Genomic DNA, 17,462 nt, shown 5'->3' with positions numbered 1-17,462 from the left:
AATTCTGAAATCAGTGTTTGTTACCTGAATTACCAACGGATTTATTTAATGCAGAATGAGGAAGGATAAAGACAGTCACCACAATTTTAGTTTCAAAGTTACCAAATGGCCGCTGTGTTAATCTTTGTCAGACGGAGACTCTCAGCGTTTAAAGTTGAGTCTGTTTTTTCCTGTTTTGGTCATTTTTAGAGAGGCAATTTTCCTGTTGCCAGGAGCAGCCAGGATCTGCAGGGAGTGGAGCACAATTTTATCGCTCTCTGGTCACTTCCGCTCATTGAGAGTTAGTGGCCTCGGGAGCAGATGGAACAGACTGATAGTGGGGTGGGGAGGATGTTGTGAGCATTGACTGTATCGACTGTATTAACCCTGTGTTGGAATGCAGAGAAAACTGATGAATGTGGGCATGACATTTGTGCGACTTTGTTCAGGCCGACACAAACATCTTGTAATCAGTCAATAGTTGTGCATCATTTAAAGTAAAAAGAGAAAATGCTGGAACCGTTCAGCAGATCGGGCAGCATCAGTTCTGATACTGAGTCTCCCACAGTTTCTCTTTCCACACATCCAATCTGATGTACCGAGTTTCCAGCATTTAATTTCAATTTGAAATGAAAAGCCTGTTATTCCTGTTAGCCCACAGGAAACGCGACGGCCAAATGTACTGGGCAAGATCTCATTTAACAATAAGATAATGATAAAATGCTTTCGGTTTAGCTGCTGGAGACAATATGAAACGTATCCCTGCCTGCTGGTGACCCGCGCCCAGGTTTGCCAGCCCAATATCTGACCCAGTCAGAGGATTATCAGGTTCCCATTCTGCCATAGTTTGATGTAGGAGTGTTAATTTTTGAACTCTGATTGGCCGAGACACTACAGCATGTTATCAGCAACAAAGGAGTCCTGCGAAGTTGCTGCTTGGACTGTAATCCTGAGATGCAGACTCCGGGAATATGGAACTGTCAGTTTTTGGGATTTGGCCAGGTCAGTACTTCTGTAGCTGGGGCTGAATGTTCCTCCTTCCACAATGAATCAGAAGTCTCGGGTTGCTGGACATTGGTTGTGGGGAAATCCCTGATGTGGGGACGATGTGCGAGGTAAATGTCACGTTCAGCTGTGCGACCCTATCACAGATTTTAACCCTGGTGAAATGGATCTGGGGATCAAGCTGCTCGGGCTCATGAGGTGTTGAGAGAGTGGTTATGGTCTGTGGTCAGATGCTTGTTTCTGGGGTTCCTTTGGAGGCAATGAGTGCTGATCTGAGGTGAGAATGAGTTCCTATACCATCCCTCACATGGAGAGGAGGTCATTAAATGTTTGCAGTAGTAGAATTGGACCCAGGGTTCAGTGTTCAAACCGTATTTCGAAATTACCCCTCACTGTCACCTGTCTGTTAGTCAATGGTCCTGGACCTGTGCTCAATGGAGTTCAGAGGGACAGTGGGGGTGGGGGTTGTGCTTGTTTAAGGAAACTTACCGAATGCTGAAAAGCCTGGATACAGTGGACATGGAGAGGATAATTCCATTAGATGGAGAGTCTGGGATCTGAGAACACAGTCCCAGAATAAAGAAGCTTCCCTTTAAAATTGAGATGAGGAGAATATCAAGTAAAGGGTGACTGATCTGTAGAATTTGTTGCCACAGAGGGTGGATGAAGCTGTTATTGGGGTATATTTATGGCAGAGGTTAATATATTTGTGTTTGTTCCTAGTAGCTTCAGGGTTACATGAGGAAGGCAGAAATATGGTGTTGGAATGAAATCAGCCATGGTTGAATGGTGGGGCAGACCAGATGGATCAAATCGCATAATCCTGTTCCTGACTGAATGATGGCTCCTCCTTATCGCATTTCATTTTGTGACGTGTGAGGAACAATTACAGATTTGTTCACTCAGATCATTATATTTGTCTTAATGTTTAAATTTCAGTGAGTTTTATTTTTAGGAACATTGAGCAGTAATGTTTTGTTCTCCTTTGTGTTGTTAACGTGCTTCATTGTTTTTCATTTTAAAGTTAGAACTGCGGTGAGAGATTTATTGGAAGAAAAGCCAACAACTGGAAGCAAACCACAACTGAGGATGAGGGAAGATCAACAAGTGAACCAGCCCGAGGACTGAGAGCATCAGCTGGACAGAACCCTTCAGACTCAGGGATTCGATAGATTCACTCAGGAGAAAGTTTGGTCAGTCTCATTTACTCAAACACTGGTCCTTTAGACATTACATACCTGCACAAAGAAAGGTAGGAAATAGTTGGGGTGAGACTGAATGTGCCCAGAGGTACCAGTTATGTCTCTGTCAGACCAGTTACAATCACTCCAGGTCTGGTGATGTGCTGTCAGTATCCCAGCTCTTTAAAGTCACTCACATTCCCTCTGTGTGTTCATTTCAAGGTCTTGCATCTTGTGAAGTAGCTTTCGGTCACTTCCGAGTGGGGAGATGGAAACAAAGTGAAGAGTTTATACTTAATATCTTTCAAAAAAAAGTAATTCTTTAAATTTAACTGCTGCAAACTTGCTTGGACTTTTCTCCTTGGAGTGATGGAGAATGAGAGGTGACCTGATAGAGGTGTGTAAAATGATGAGAGGCATTGATCATGTGGATAGCCAGAGGCTTTCTTCCCAGGGCTGAAATGACTGACATGAGGGGGTATAGTTTTAAGGTGCTTGGCGGAAGGTAGAGGGGGGATGTCAGGGGAATTTTTTCACACAGAGTGGTGGGTCTGTTATGCATTGCTGGCAAAAGTGGTGGAGGCGGATACAATAGGGTATTTTAAGAGACTCTTAGATAGGTACATGGAGCTCAGAAAAATAGTGTTATGCAGTTGGGTAATTCTAGACAGTTTCTAGAGCAGGTTACAAGGTTGGCAGAACATTGTGGGCCGAAGGGCCTGTAAGTACCGTAGACTTCTATGTTCCATGTTCAAACTTCCGACCCACACCCTGTATATTCCCAACCAAATGATTGATATAGATGACAAGTAACAATAGTTGTAACCATGGGGAACATCGCGAAGCACTGGCGAGTCCAATAAACAGCCCCTCCCCATCACCCTCTGCGTCCTGCCATTTAGCTGTTCCCAGACACTGGGGCTCTGTCACAAACACAACGTTCAGGAAGATTAGTCAGTAATTAACATGCAAAGGGAACTGTTGCTTCCTGAAAGGTCTGATCCTGTCTGATTTAATGGACCAACTCATCCCTTCTTTATGACTCAATTTTTCCTGGGACCCATCCTCCCATGTTATGCTGTGTCTGATAACCCACATCCCCTACCTCCCTCCATCCCACTAATGGCCCCATACCCTTTCCACCATTTACCCCACACCCACACACGTAAACTGATCCACATCACCCACATCCTCCTTTCCAGCTTGGGGAACCACAACTAATTGACCCCACAGTCTCGTCTTGGGAAAGAAACTAAATACAGATCTGCAAGAGCAGGCAGCTGGACTCTCCAGCTGTCTGGCTTGGACTCGCCCACTTCCATGGCAACTAACCATATAACATATAATATAATATAATATATAACATATGACATATAACCATATAACAATTACAGCACCGAAACAGGCCATCTCGGCCCTTCTAGTCTGTGCCAAATGCTTACTCTTACCTAGTCCCACTGGCCTGCACCCAGCCCATAACCCTCCATTCCTTTCCTGTCCATATACCTATACAATTTTACTTTAAATGACAATACCGAACCTGCCTCTACCACTTCTACTGGAAGCTCATTCACAAAGCTACCACTCTCTGAATAAAGAAATTCCCCCTCATGTTACCCTTAAACTTCTGCCGCCTAACTCTCAACTCATCTCATCTTGTTTGAATCTCCCCTACTTTCAACGGAAAAAAGCCTATCCACGTCAACTCAATCTATCCCCCTCATAATTTTAAATACCTCTATCAAGTCCCCCTCAACCTTCTATGCTCCAAATAGTAAAGACCTAACTTATTCAACCTTTCCCTGTAACTTAGGTGCTGAAACCCAGGTAACATTCTAGTAAATCTTTGCTGTACTCTCTCTATTTTGTTGAAATCTTTCCTATAATTCGCTGACCAGAACTGTACACAATACTCCAAATTTGGCCTTACCAATGCCTTGTACAATTTTAACATTACATCCCAACTCCTATACTCAAAGCACTGATTTATGAAGGCCAGCATACCAATAGCTTTCTGCACCACCCTATCCACATGAGATTCCACCTTCAGCGAACTATGCACCATTATTCCTAGATCACTCTGTTCTACTGCATTCTTCAATGCCCTACCATTTACCATGTATGTCCTATTTGGATTATTCCTACCAAAATGTAGTACCTCACGCTTAACAGCATTAAACTCCATCTGCCATCATTCAGCCCACTCCTCTGACTGGCCTAAATCTCTCTGCAAGCTTTGAAAACCTACTTCATTATCCACAACGCCACATACCTTAGTATCATCTGCATACTTACAAATCCAATATAGCACCCCATCATCCAGATCATTAATGTATATGACAAACAACATTTTACCCAATACAGATCCCTGAGGCACACCACTAGTCACCGGCCTCCAACCTGACAAACAGTTATCCACCACTACTCTCATGCATCTCCCATCCAGCCACTGTTGAATCCATTTTAATACTTCAATATTAATACCTAACGATTGAACCTTCCTAACTAACCTTCCGTGCGGAACCTTGTCAAAGGCCTTACGGAAGTTCCTATAGACAACATCCACTGGTTTACCATGGTCAACTTTCCTCGTAACCTCTTCAAAAAATTCCAAAAGATCTGTCAAACATGACTTTCCACGCACAAATCCATGCTGACTATTCCTAATCAGACCCTGTCTATCCAGAGAATTATATATACCGTCTCTAAGAATACTTTCCATTAATTTACCCGCCACTGATGTCAAACTGACAGGCCTATAATTGCTAGGTTTTCTCTTAGAACCCTTCTTAAACAATGGAACCACATGGGCAATATGCCAATCCTCCGGCACCATCCCCGTTTCTAATGACATTTGAAATATTTCTGTCAGAGCCCCTGCTATTTCTACACTAACTTTCCTCAATGTCCGAGGGAATATCCTGTCAGGACCCAGAAATTTATCCACTTCTATATTCCTTAAAAGCGTCAGTAATTCCTCCTCTTTAATGGTCATAGTTTCCATAACTTCCCTACTTGTTTCCCTTACCTTACACAATTCAATATCCTTCTCCTTAGTGAATACCGAAGAAAATAAATTGTTCAAAATCTACCCCATCTCTTTCGGCTCCACACATAGCTGTCCACTCTGATTCTCTAAGGGACCAATTTTATCCCTCACTATCCTTTTGCTATTAATATAACTGTAGAAACCCTTCGGATTTATTTTCACCTTACTTGCCAAAACAACCTCGCATCTTCTTTTAGCTTTTCTAATTTCTTTCTTAAAATTCTTTTTACATTCTTTATATTCCTCGAGCACCTGATTTACTCCATGCTGCCTATATTTATTGCAGATCTCCCTCTTTTTCTGAACCAAGTTTCCAATATCCCTTGAAAACCGTGGTGCTCTCAAACTTTTAACCATTCCTTTCAACCTAACAGGAACATAAAGGTTCTCTACCCTCAAATTTTCACCTTTTAATGACTTCCATTTCTCTATTACATCCTTCCCATAAAACAAATTGTCCCAATCCACTCCTTCTAAATCCTTTTGCATCTCCTCAAAGTTAGCCTTTCTTCAATCAAAAATCTCAACTCTGGGTCCAGTCCTATTCTTCTCCATAATTATATTGAAACTAATGGTATTGTGATCACTGGATCCGAAGTGCTCCCCAATACATACATTCAACACATACTAATACTCAATTTACACAAACCCGTGATCAGCCCCCTTCCTCACCCCCTCCTGAACAGGAATACTACTGCCATCAGCTGGAATTGGCACTGTGTTGCGATTTGCAGGAGGTCCCCGTGGAACCTCCGGAGGTCAGAGGGACAGAACAGAGGGTTTGGCTGACCCGTCATTTCACTGAGACATCCCAGAACTCCCCAACAAATCCATCAAACTATATCTGGGGGAACTTCACTGACCAACAAATATAGTGCATCTCAGCAATCAGCTGTTTGAATGATACACTGACTTAGAGGAAGGAGTATCTGTGGTCCACATTGTCAGAGTTTTTAGTTTACCAGGAGACGAAGACTGCAGGGATGAGAGGCCTTCTGTTAACTGATACGAATCTGTGTTTACACTGCTAGCAATTCCAGTTTACATCAATAAAACAATTCTTTGTGAAATTATAAACAACAGGATACTGCATTGACTGACGCACCCCACACTAGATCACCCTGGAAAGTTTTCCCCAGAAACATTTGGTGTTTTGTGACCCTGTTCGAGAAAAGGGCCATAATGCCCACTCCATGAACATCATGGCAAAGCTGAGCACATAGCAGGAGACTTAAACTCATACAATACAAGATTCAGTGATGAAGCCTGTTAAATTTCCTTCATTGTCCCCCTGAAATCATTAAAACGTCCATTGAACAGCTTTTGAAAACAAGTTCTCACCCACACGTGACATCACTGTGCACCCCCACATGCCTGATGTCACGTGTGGGTTCCCCACACCGGGGTCTGACTTCACTCTGTACCCCCTCATGCCTGATGACACGTGTGGGTTCCCCACACCGGGGTCTGACTTCACTCTGTACCCCGTCATGCCTGATGACACGTGTGGGTTCCCCACATTGGGATGTGACGTCACGTGTACCCCCTCATGCCTGATGTCACGTGTGGGTTCCCCACACCTGGAGCTGACATCGTGTGCGCAGTTCCTTACGTCACACTGGCGCTGAGACGGTTGAACTTTACCAGCTGAGGTAAAAATTACCTGGCCTACTCACACCACCCCACAGTCAACAGAGGAGTTACGCTCTTCCCATTGGTGTGAAGTGATGTCAATCACTGGTTGCATCCAATAGCAGAGGCAGACCAGCTGAGAAGGCGTTACCCCCACTGAATTCATTTCTTGCTCCCGCTTCGAACTTCCCGTCACAGCAGAACAAATCCCAAAGTAGATGTCCAGCTTTTTGAATTATTTCCTTTTTCCTTCCACGGGAAGTTGGGTGAGTTTGTGGAATGACTTCTGCGGCCGAAGTATAATCTGTCACTGACAGGTAGGAGGAAACTGCTCCTTGATGCAGGCTTCTCGTGGAGAAAGTGATCTGGCAGAAAGACATAGGTGAGGGATTTTACTGAGAGGATAAAGGTGGTGTGAGAGCGGGTGAACAGCATGGAGTCTGAGAGGATGTTTGTTCCAGCGGGGGTTCAATGAGCAGGATGGGGAAGAAGCCCATTGAAAGTGGGGAAGGGACATGAGGGGCTCGTCTGTGGAAATGTCTGAGCCCGATGGCGGCAAGCAGAGATATTCTCCATTTGGGGGGGGGGGGCGGGGGGCAAACACTGGCAGACCGTTGAGCTGCAAGTTTGGCCAATGGTCCGGGCAAAGCGGAGATTGGACTGGTGTTCGGGAGTAAGGATGCACTGGTCTTGTATCTTATTGAATGACAGGATGGACTGGATGGGCTGAATGACCTTTTCCTGTTGTCTGTGTATTTAATGAGAAGGAATAACCAGACCCTGCTTGGGTCTGCAGGATTTCCCAGTGAGTGTTGAAAGGACAAGTGCTTGGAGCCCAGTTTTTCTCAAACTGTGTCAACAATTTGGCTGAGCGACCAAATTCAACATTTCTAAGGCTGCTTTTGAAAAAAAATATTTTTATACATTGATAACGACACAAAATGTATATTTATGACTATTGACACAATATATGCATTTGTATATTTTTAATGATATAGAACCTGTATTGCTATATTGATAATGACATAGAATTGTCTAATTTATGTTCCGTGTGTTATCTGAATGTACTTGACTGTGTGCTGCCACAAGTCAGTGTTTCTCTGTACCTGGATTAGAGGGCATGAGTTGTAACGAGAGGTTGGACAAACTTGTGTTGTTTTTTCAAGAGCAGCGCAGGCTGGGGTGAGACGATTGAGGTTCATAAAGCTACAAAATGTATAGATAGAGTAGATAGAGAATAACTTTTTACCCAGAGTATAAATGTCTAAATCAAGATCGTGCATTTAAAGTGAGAGGGGTAGTTTGAAAGAAGATGTGAGGGGAAAGTTTTTTTTTACACCGAGTGGTGGTTTAGTGGAATGTGCTGCTTGGTGTGATGGTAGTGGCAGATACATTGGGGACTTTTAAGAGATGTTTAGATAGACATGTGGATGTGAGGGAAAATTGTGTAGGCAGAAGGGATCAGTTTAGTTGGCAATTTGATTAATTGAATAGTTTGAGCACAACATTTTGGGCCGAAGGGCCTGTTCCTGTGCTGTACTGTTCTATGTTCTGTGTCTCTTGTCGAAAGGTTTTGTGGTTACAGAGGCAAAATAAGTGAGTGAGAACAACAGGTCAACTGGAGACCAATATGGGAAATCTGAGATCTCCCACTACTATAGGACAAATTGAAATCCTGAGTGTGATTCAATGGAGATGGACTTAGATGCAGAGGGTAGGGAGGGAGGTCCAAGGTACATTGTATTTATTGGAAGAGTTATTGGTATAAGAATGAAAATCTCTTTAACAATTATTTGGGTTTTGTGGAGATTGTACCTGGAATATGGTGTAAAATCCCGCTTCCCATACTAACACGGGTGTTACAGACCAAAGAACAAACTGCCGGAGGAACTCAGTGGGTCGGGCAGCATCTGTGATTGAGAAGGGACTATCAATATTTCGGGCCGAGACCCTCCCTCTGGACTGAGAGTAGATGGGAAATAGTCAGAGAAAAGAGGTGAGGGGTGGGGATGGGGCAAGAGCGGGGGAGTGAGAGGTGGATCCAGGTGAGGGGGGAGGTGGGAAGCTGGAAATAGTGACAGGGGTCGGAGGTGAGTGTTTGGGGCAACACGGGGCTGCAGAAAATGGAAATTAATTCCATAGTGGATGAACAAAGAGGTAAGAGAGTATTTGTTATAGAGAGTGCAATGAAGATTCACCTGACTGATCCCTGGAGTGGTGGGGTCATCATATGAAGAAAGATCAAATGCGATAACCCTTTCATTTAGAGAATCGAGGACTGAGAGATGAACACATTGAAATGCACAACATCATTACCGGTTGAACCAGGGATCCCAGTCTCTGAAAAAGGGGTTGGACTGTCCGGGACTGAGATGAGGGGAAATGTCTCCACTCCGAAGATGGTGAATGTTTGTAGATCCTCACCACAGAGGCGGTGAAGACTCAATGATCTCCCTCACAGAATAAAGAGGCTGGGAGATGGGTGGAGACTGAAGGGATTGAGGCAATGAGGATTGGGAAGAAATGTGGCTGAGATGGGAGAGCATCTATCATTGTCATTGGTTGAGGGTCTGAATGGCCTCCTCCTGCTGTTTCTCACTTGATGTTTCAGTGTTCCTGTCCAGTGATTCCAAAGGAATATGAATAGAAATTAGTGTTTGTAAACATAGAAGTGGTTTGAACAAAACCTGCACGATTCCTGTTTGGGTCTGAATCGTCTGTTAGACAGTAATGGGAATCGAACCTGTATTTCTGTGACCTATGCAGTACAGGGATGGGATGTGTAAGATGCAGAGAGAGCAAAATTAAAAATGTAGCTGGTGTAAATTTGAAATGTGGAAATTTTGGCGGGTAGATCAGGCAGCGTGTGAGGAGTGAAGAGCAGAGTCACTGTTTTAAATGAGAGACCCTGCGCCCATCACATGACCCTGTTTCCTGCTCCCTTTTTACCACAGATCGGCAGCATTTGCAGGTTTGTTTCTGAGGCCCTGCCCCCACTCTATGACGTACGATCACACTGCGCATGCTCAGTCCCAGGATGGGCAGTGATTTTTGTGTGGATGAAAGCGGCGGATCGTCTGTGGGGCAGGGATCAGGAAAGTGACCTTGCCCCCTGGGGCGGGGAGCCAGGGGAACGATCATTCTCTGTGGGGCAAGACCAACGAGATCCTGCAGGTGAGAATTGAGGCCGGTCCCGAGCAATGTTGGGCAGTGCTTCCCGTTAATTCCCTGAACAGCCGGCTTCCACCGCTTCCCAGACAGAACATATTCTGTGGGTCCAGGTTGTGGGACCTTCACACCGAAACTCCTGAGATGACCTGCCGCTCAGCCTCTGGTGCTGCGGTCCTAGGAGCGGGATGAGGTGGTGAGGCCGGGACTGGATCCATCCTTTGAGATATATCCTGGGAACTTTATCTCCATCACCTGGCCCGGTAGCGGATCCAAACTTCACCTGGATTGATGCCTGGGTTTGATAATTATTTCTGTGTAACTGGGCTCCTATAAGTATTTCTACACTTCACTTAACTCTCCCCGCCAACCCAGCAACCCAGGCCGCCTAATAATTTCCAAACGATTAAATTGAGAAATCTGTTTATTATTGTCATGTATAGAGGTTCATTGGAAATCTTATCTTGTGTACTATCCACACACATCAATTCATTAAACAGTACATTGAGGTGATACAAGGTAAAATAATAACAGTGTTACAAAGCATTATGATTCCAGAGAAAGTGCAGTGCAGAAAGTGTCAGGTCACTTCAAGTAACACAGTGAGGTCAGCTGTCCATCTTATCACACTGGGGACATTCAGTTTGCTCAGAACAGCAGAATGGAAACCGTCTTTGTGGTACATGGCTTCAGGGTTTTGTAGCTCCTCCCTGATGGGGAATATGTGAGAAGTGAGAATGTCCCAGGTTGTGGGGATCGTTGACTACACGGCCTGCTTTACTGAGGCAGTGGGAAGTGCAGACAGAGTCCATGGAGGGGAGGTTGGTTTCTATGCTGTGCTCAGCTGTGCCCACAACTCTCCGCAGTTCTTTACAATCATGGGCGGAGCAGTAGCCAGACGAAGGTGTCAGGTATCTGGATGGGATACTTTCCATGGTGCATTGATAAGATTTAGTTAGGAGAGAAGGGTAGATGCCAAATTTCCTGTTGTTCTATCTTGGTCATTTTAGAATCTTTTATACAGTAGTATCTACTATTAATTCAGTATCTGTGTATTGCTGGAGGACCATCAGTGATTGTCCTTGATCCTTTCTTCCAGCTGGTTTCATCTCCACATCCACCGCCATCTCGTTCAACTGGTTTCCGCCTCTTATTTTACCGCAGATCTGCAGCATCTGCGGGTTTCATTTCGAGGCTCCGCCCCCCACACTGATGATGTAACAATCACAGCGCATGCTCACTGTTCCTGGATGGGCGGCAGTTTCCTTTCCATTCTGTTTTGGGATATTCTGCGGGGTCGGGATTGGGAGAGGACCCTCGCCCCCAGGGGCAGTGAGCCAGGGGAAGCATCACCAGCACAGGTTGAATTAAATGCAGCACGAGGCAGGGTAGAAGGAGACAATACAACTTTAACTTATTGATAGAAAATGTTGCTGTGCTACTCTTGGTCCTAATTAAATTCAGGATATGTCGTAGAGCTTTGTTATTCATTTTTTTCTGTTATTTTTGCTGAGCCGTTACTCAGTAAGAGCCCACGAAGGATTGTTGCACGTTTTATTTTTCATTATCTGATCACTGCACCTCAGTGAAGAGACAAGTGACCTCAGGAGCAGATGTAACAGATTGACAGTGAGGTTGGTGGCGGGGAGGATGTTGTGAGCACTCACTGTCTGGACTGTATTGGAATGAAGAGAAAACTAATGAATATAGGCATTGCATTTCTGCAAAATCTATTCAGGATGTCAGAAGCATCTTGAAAACCGTTGGTGTTTGTGCAGTATTTAAAATAAAAAAAGGGAAATTACTGGAAATTCTGAGAGACCCCCAGCCTCCCAGATGACCACATCCGCACCAGGTGCACCAAGCTGCAACTCCTCAGAGCTCGATGTCATTCACAGTAAGTTATCAGGGAACCTTTAACATCATCATCTCCTCAAAACTAATCAGTAAACTCCAACACCTGACCTCAATACCGCCTGGTGCAATTGAGTCCTGGATTTCCTCACTTGTAGACCCCACACAGTTCAGATTGGCAGATTACGGCTGCACAGGTGGTAGGTCAACTGAGGAAGATCTGTACCAGCAAGGCGGCTGGACCGGATGGAGTTTCCCCACGATTACTGAGGGCCTGTGCGACTGAGCTGGGAGAACCACTACTGCGTATCTTTAATATGAGCCTGGAGCAGAGAAGAGTACCCAGACAGTGGAAGACATCCTGTATTGTCCCGGTACCGAAGAAACCACAACCAAAGGAGTTGAATGACTTCAGACCTGTTGCCTTGACGTCGCACGTGATGAAGACCATGGAGCGGCTGATAATACAGAATCTGAGGCCACAAACCAGGCACGCCCAGGATCCTCTTCAGTTTGCATATAAGGAGAAGGTGGGAGTGGAGGATGCTATCACGTATTTGCTGCACAAATCACTTTCTCACCTAGAGGGGGTCAGTTGTGCTGTGAGGATTACATTCCTTGACTTCTCTAGTGCCTTTAACACCATCCAGCCCAAGATCGTAAGGCACAAACTAACGGAGATGGGAGTAGACTCTCACATGGTAGATTGGATAGTGGACTACTTGACAGATAGACCTCAGTATGTGCGGTTGGGAGACTGTAGGTCTGACACGGTGGTCAGCAGCACAGGGGCGCCGCAGGGAACCGTACTCTCTCCGGTCCTGTTCACCCTGTACACATCAGACTTCCAATATGACTCAGAGTCCTGCCATGTGCAGAAGTTCGCTGATGACACGGCCATAGTGGGGTGTGTCAGGAATGGACAGGAGGAGGAGTATAGGAAACTGATACAGGACTTTGTGATATGGTGCAACTCAAACTACCTGCGTCTCAATATCACCAAGACCAAGGAGATAGTGGTGGACTTTAGGAGGTCTAGGCCTCATATGGAGCCAGTGATCATTAATGGAGAACGTGTGGAGCAGGTTAAGACCTACAAGTATCTGGGAGTACAGTTAGACGAGAAGCATGACTGGACTGCCAACACAGATGCCTTGTGCAGGAAGGCACAGAGTCGAATGTACTTCCTAAGAAGGTTGGCGTCATTCAATGTCTGCAGTGAGATGCTGAAGATGTTCTATAGGTCAGTTGTGGAGAGCGCACTCTTCTTTGTGGTGGCGTGTTGGGGAGGAAGCATTAAGAAGAGGGACGCCTCACGTCTTAATAAGCTGGTAAGGAAGGCGGGCTCTGTCGTGGGCAAAGGACTGGAGAGTTTAACATCGGTAGCTGAGCGAAGGGCGCTGAGTAGGCTACGGTCAATTATGGATAACTCTGAACATCCTCTACATAGCACCATCCAGAGACAGAGAAGCAGTTTCAGTGACAGGTTACTGTCGATGCAATGCTCCTCAGACAGGATGAAGAGGTCAATACTCCCCAATGCCATTAGGCTTTACAATTCTACCTCCAGGACTTAAGAACTTTTTAAAAGCTATTAATGCTTTTTGAGACGGTGATTTAGATGCATATCATATTTTTTTTTACTGAGTTAAGTATTGTATGTAATTAGTTTTGCTACAGCAAGTGTATGAGACATTGGAAAAAAAAAGTTGAATTTCCCCATGGGGATGAATAAAGTATCTATCTATCTATCCATCTATCTATCTAAAAAACAGCTCTTCCTCAATCTCCATCAGCACTGGAATACCACAGGGATGTGTACTTAGCCCCCTGCTCTACTCGCTTTACACCTGTGACTGTGCGGCTAAGTACGGCTCCACCACCATATATAAGTTTGCTGATGATAGCTCTGTTGTGGACTCTATCAAAAGGGGAGGTTAATCAGCATACAGGAGGGAGACTGAAAACTTGGCTGACTGGTGTAATAACAACAACCTCTCACTCAATATCAATATGACCAAAAAACTGATTGTAGAATTCCGGAGAGGGAAGCCCGCGGTCCTTGAGCCAGTACTCATCAGAGGATCAGAGTTGGAGGGGGTCAGTAACTTTAAATTCTTGGGTCTCACTCTCAGAGGTCCTGTCCCAGACCCATCATATAAATATAATTGCGAAGACAGTACAACAGTGTCTCTACTTCCTCAGGGGTATGTGGAGATTCGGTATGTCGCAAAAACGTTGGCAAACCTCTGCAGATGTGTGGTGGAAAGTCTGCTGATTGGCTGCATTACGGACTGGTCGGGGAACACCAATGCTTTTGAGCAGAAAATCCTTCGAAAGGTACTGGATTTGGTCCAGTATGTCACGGGGAAAGGTCTCCCAAATATTGAGTTTATCTACATGAAATGTTGCCGTAGAAAAGCAGCATCCATCATGAAAGATCCTCACCGCCCATGCAATGCACTTTTCTCGCTGCTGCCATCAGGTAGAAGGTACAGGTGCCTCAGGACACGCAACACCAGGTTACAGAACAGTTACTATCCTACAAACATTTGGATGTGAATGTACAAGGCTTGACAAGTAAGTTCGCAGATGGCACAAAATTAGTGGCTGGTGTTCACGGTGAAGATTATGGTAGCTTATCGGGGATCTAAATGGGCAGAGGAGTTGTAAATAGATTGAAAAACCAACGCGAGCAACAACGGTTTCATATAGAGGCTGGTAATTATGTGGAGGGAATTGCCAGAGGAAGTCGATGAGGCAGACCCAATTGTATAATTCCAGAAGCAGTTGGGATGTGTAGATGGAGTGAAGAGGCCAGTAGGGAAATGGGCCCATCACAGGAAATTGGGACCATCTCGGTGAGCACTGTAGTCAGCATTGTCTCATTGGGCTGAAAGGTCTCTATCTGTGCTCTGTAACTCTATCAGTAGATGCACTGGACAGGATTACAGACATGGTGTGGGAGTTCATGTTAACAGGGAATGTTTTGTCCCTAAGCCAACGGATGCTCTGATACAGTGGATGGCGATACTGTTATTTGCAAATACTGTAATCGTACTCTCTCTGACTCACTGTCTGCTTGTTTGTAATTCAGGGTATCACCAGCAGGTGGAGCTTTCCTGCCCCGGGACCAATGTATAAACAAGACGACGGCAATCAACAATCGTCAGTCAGATACAGAATGGACAAAGGTATGATCACTGGGATCATTCTAACTGAACTTCTGTCCTGTTGGCACACACTAGTACAAATGAACAAACTTACACAGATGCTAACTGGGCACAGAAAACTTTCAACAAGCAGTATCATTGATCCCACTGGTAAAGCAGCCTTGATGTAATTGATCAATCCAACAGTTCCAGCTCAGGGACCTGACACCGATAATGGTCGAATCACTCCACTCACCTGAGTGAGTTTCAAAGCTTCACCTGAATGAAAGGAGCAGGTACTCCTGGATCAGGTGGCTGTGAGTGAAACACAGGAAGGCAATTGCGGGCTTGTGGGCTATGTAAAAGTCCTGGGTCAGTTTCTGTTTCACCTCGAGACAGGCCCTGATGTGTAAGATATCTCCAACTTTCATTTATAAAATTCAGAACCAGATGGTAGGAGCATTTCCAGGAATTCAGAGATTGTGTGATAAACGAGCATTTCAGGATTTGGAAAGGCAGCTATCAACTCCCTCCTGGTTTTCTTGGCTGCTGCGGAAAGGAGATGAGGGGAGTTTCTGAAATCTGTTTTCTGTAGCTGAGCCAAGAACATTGGCAGCATTGGGAATGGTTGAAGATCAGTTGACATCTCATTCCGGATAAATATGTGGTTTGCTTCAGTATTTTAATACCCGAATCCATGTCTGCGCTGTGTACAAATGGTGAATGTGAGTTCTCAATATTTCCCTATTCAGTTGGCCTGCTACCTGGATTTAAAATTCCCAGGATCTCTGATGGAAAACCCGGTATAGCCAGTGAGCAAATGTCTCAGTCCCCAATAAGCACTGTGATTGTGCTCAACTCTGATTCTGGGGGGAATAAAACAGACATAACAGCCTGGACACAGGTCCTTCGACCTAGCTAATTCATGCTGATCCAAATGTCTTTTGTGCTTGCTCCATTTTCCAACAGCTTTTCCCAAATTTCCCTTATAGACTTCTATCCATTTCCCTGCCCACATCCTCTCAATTTTGTAAATTTATTTGTGTTTACTGCCTCCTCTGGCTGCATGTAATTTATACCCATCACCCGCCACGTGAACGAATGCCCCTTCGGTCCATATTAAATTCTGCCCTCGAGTCTTAGACTCCTCTACCCCGGGAAAAAGACTATGACCATCTACCCTAACTACGTCCCTGATTATTTTTATGTACGTGTGTAAGGTCACCCTTCAAGCTCCAATTATCCAGGGCAAACGGTCCCAGACCAACCATATAACAGAAAACCCAACATCTTAGTCCAGTGACGTACTGGTCATTCTCCACTAAACTCTTTCCAGCTTAATCTAGTCCATTCTATAGAACCAGAGCTCCAGAGCAGATAGTGGAGCGGGGGTGAAAATAAATAATGTTAAAAGTTCATGCAAAGTCAGAAAAAGTCTTTTGTGGTGGTAATAATCTTCTGAGGTGTGTCTATTTCAATGCAAGGCGTATTGTGGCGAACGCTGACGAGCTGAGGGCATGGATTGACACATGGAATTACGACATTTTAGCCATTAGTGAAACTTGGCTACAGGAGGGGCAGCTTAATGTTCCAGAGTTCCAATATTTCAAACGTGGTAGGGGCAGAGGAATGAAGGGTGGCGAGGTAGCACTGCTAGTCAGGGAAAATGTTACAGCAGTGCTCAGGCAGGACAGATTAGAGGGCTTGTCTACCGAGGCATTATGGGTGGAGCTGAGAAACAGGAAAGGCATGACCACATTAATGGGGTTGTATTATAGACCACCCAATATTCAGCGAGAATTGGAGGAGCAAATCTGCAGAGAGATAACAAACAACTGCAGGAGACAGAAAGTTGTGATTGCAGGGGATTTTACTTTTCCACACATTGATTGGGAATCCCATGTTGTTAAAGGTCTAGATGGGTTAGAGTTTGTAAAATGTGTTCAGGAAAGTTTTCTAAATCAATATATAGATGTACCAACTAGGGAGGATATAATATTAGATTTCCTATTAGGAAATGAGTTAGGGCAGGTGACGGAAGTGTGTGTCGGTGAACACTTTGGTTCCAGTGATCATAACGCCATTAGTTTCAACTTGATCATGAATTAAGATAGATCAGGTCCTCGGGTTGAGGGTCTAAACTGGAAAAAGGCCAAATTTGAAGAAATGAGAAAGGATCTAAAAAGCGTGGATTGGGACAGGTTGTTCTCTGGCAAGAATGTGATTGATAAGTGGCGTGCCTTCAAAGGAGAAATTTTGAGAGTGCAGAGTTTGTATGTTCCTTTCAGGATTAAAGACAAAGTGAATAAGAATAAGGAACCTTGGTTCTCAGGGATATTGGAACTCTGATAAAGAAGAAGAGAGTGATGTATAACTTGTATAGGTAACAGGGAGGAAATAAGGTGCTTGAGGAGTATAAAAATGCACAAAATACTTAAGAAA

General features: G+C 44.7%; 1 protein-coding gene across 1 annotated transcript in view; it reads left to right on the top strand.

The window, feature by feature from the left end:
* The window catches only part of LOC140723493 (NACHT, LRR and PYD domains-containing protein 3-like), a 404,351-nt gene that overhangs the window by 350,526 nt on the left and 36,363 nt on the right, over positions 1–17,462 (top strand). Inside the window, exon 3 of the mRNA XM_073038060.1 lies at positions 14,966–15,062. Within this exon, the coding sequence (XP_072894161.1) occupies positions 14,966–15,062 (97 nt within the window). The remainder of the gene's footprint in view (positions 1–14,965; positions 15,063–17,462) is intronic.

The sequence above is a fragment of the Hemitrygon akajei genome, unplaced genomic scaffold, assembly GCF_048418815.1.
Source record: "Hemitrygon akajei unplaced genomic scaffold, sHemAka1.3 Scf000115, whole genome shotgun sequence".
Lineage (NCBI taxonomy): Eukaryota > Metazoa > Chordata > Chondrichthyes > Myliobatiformes > Dasyatidae > Hemitrygon > Hemitrygon akajei.
The sequence above is the reverse complement of the archived record's forward strand: the minus strand, read 5'-3'. Positions and strand labels throughout refer to the sequence as shown.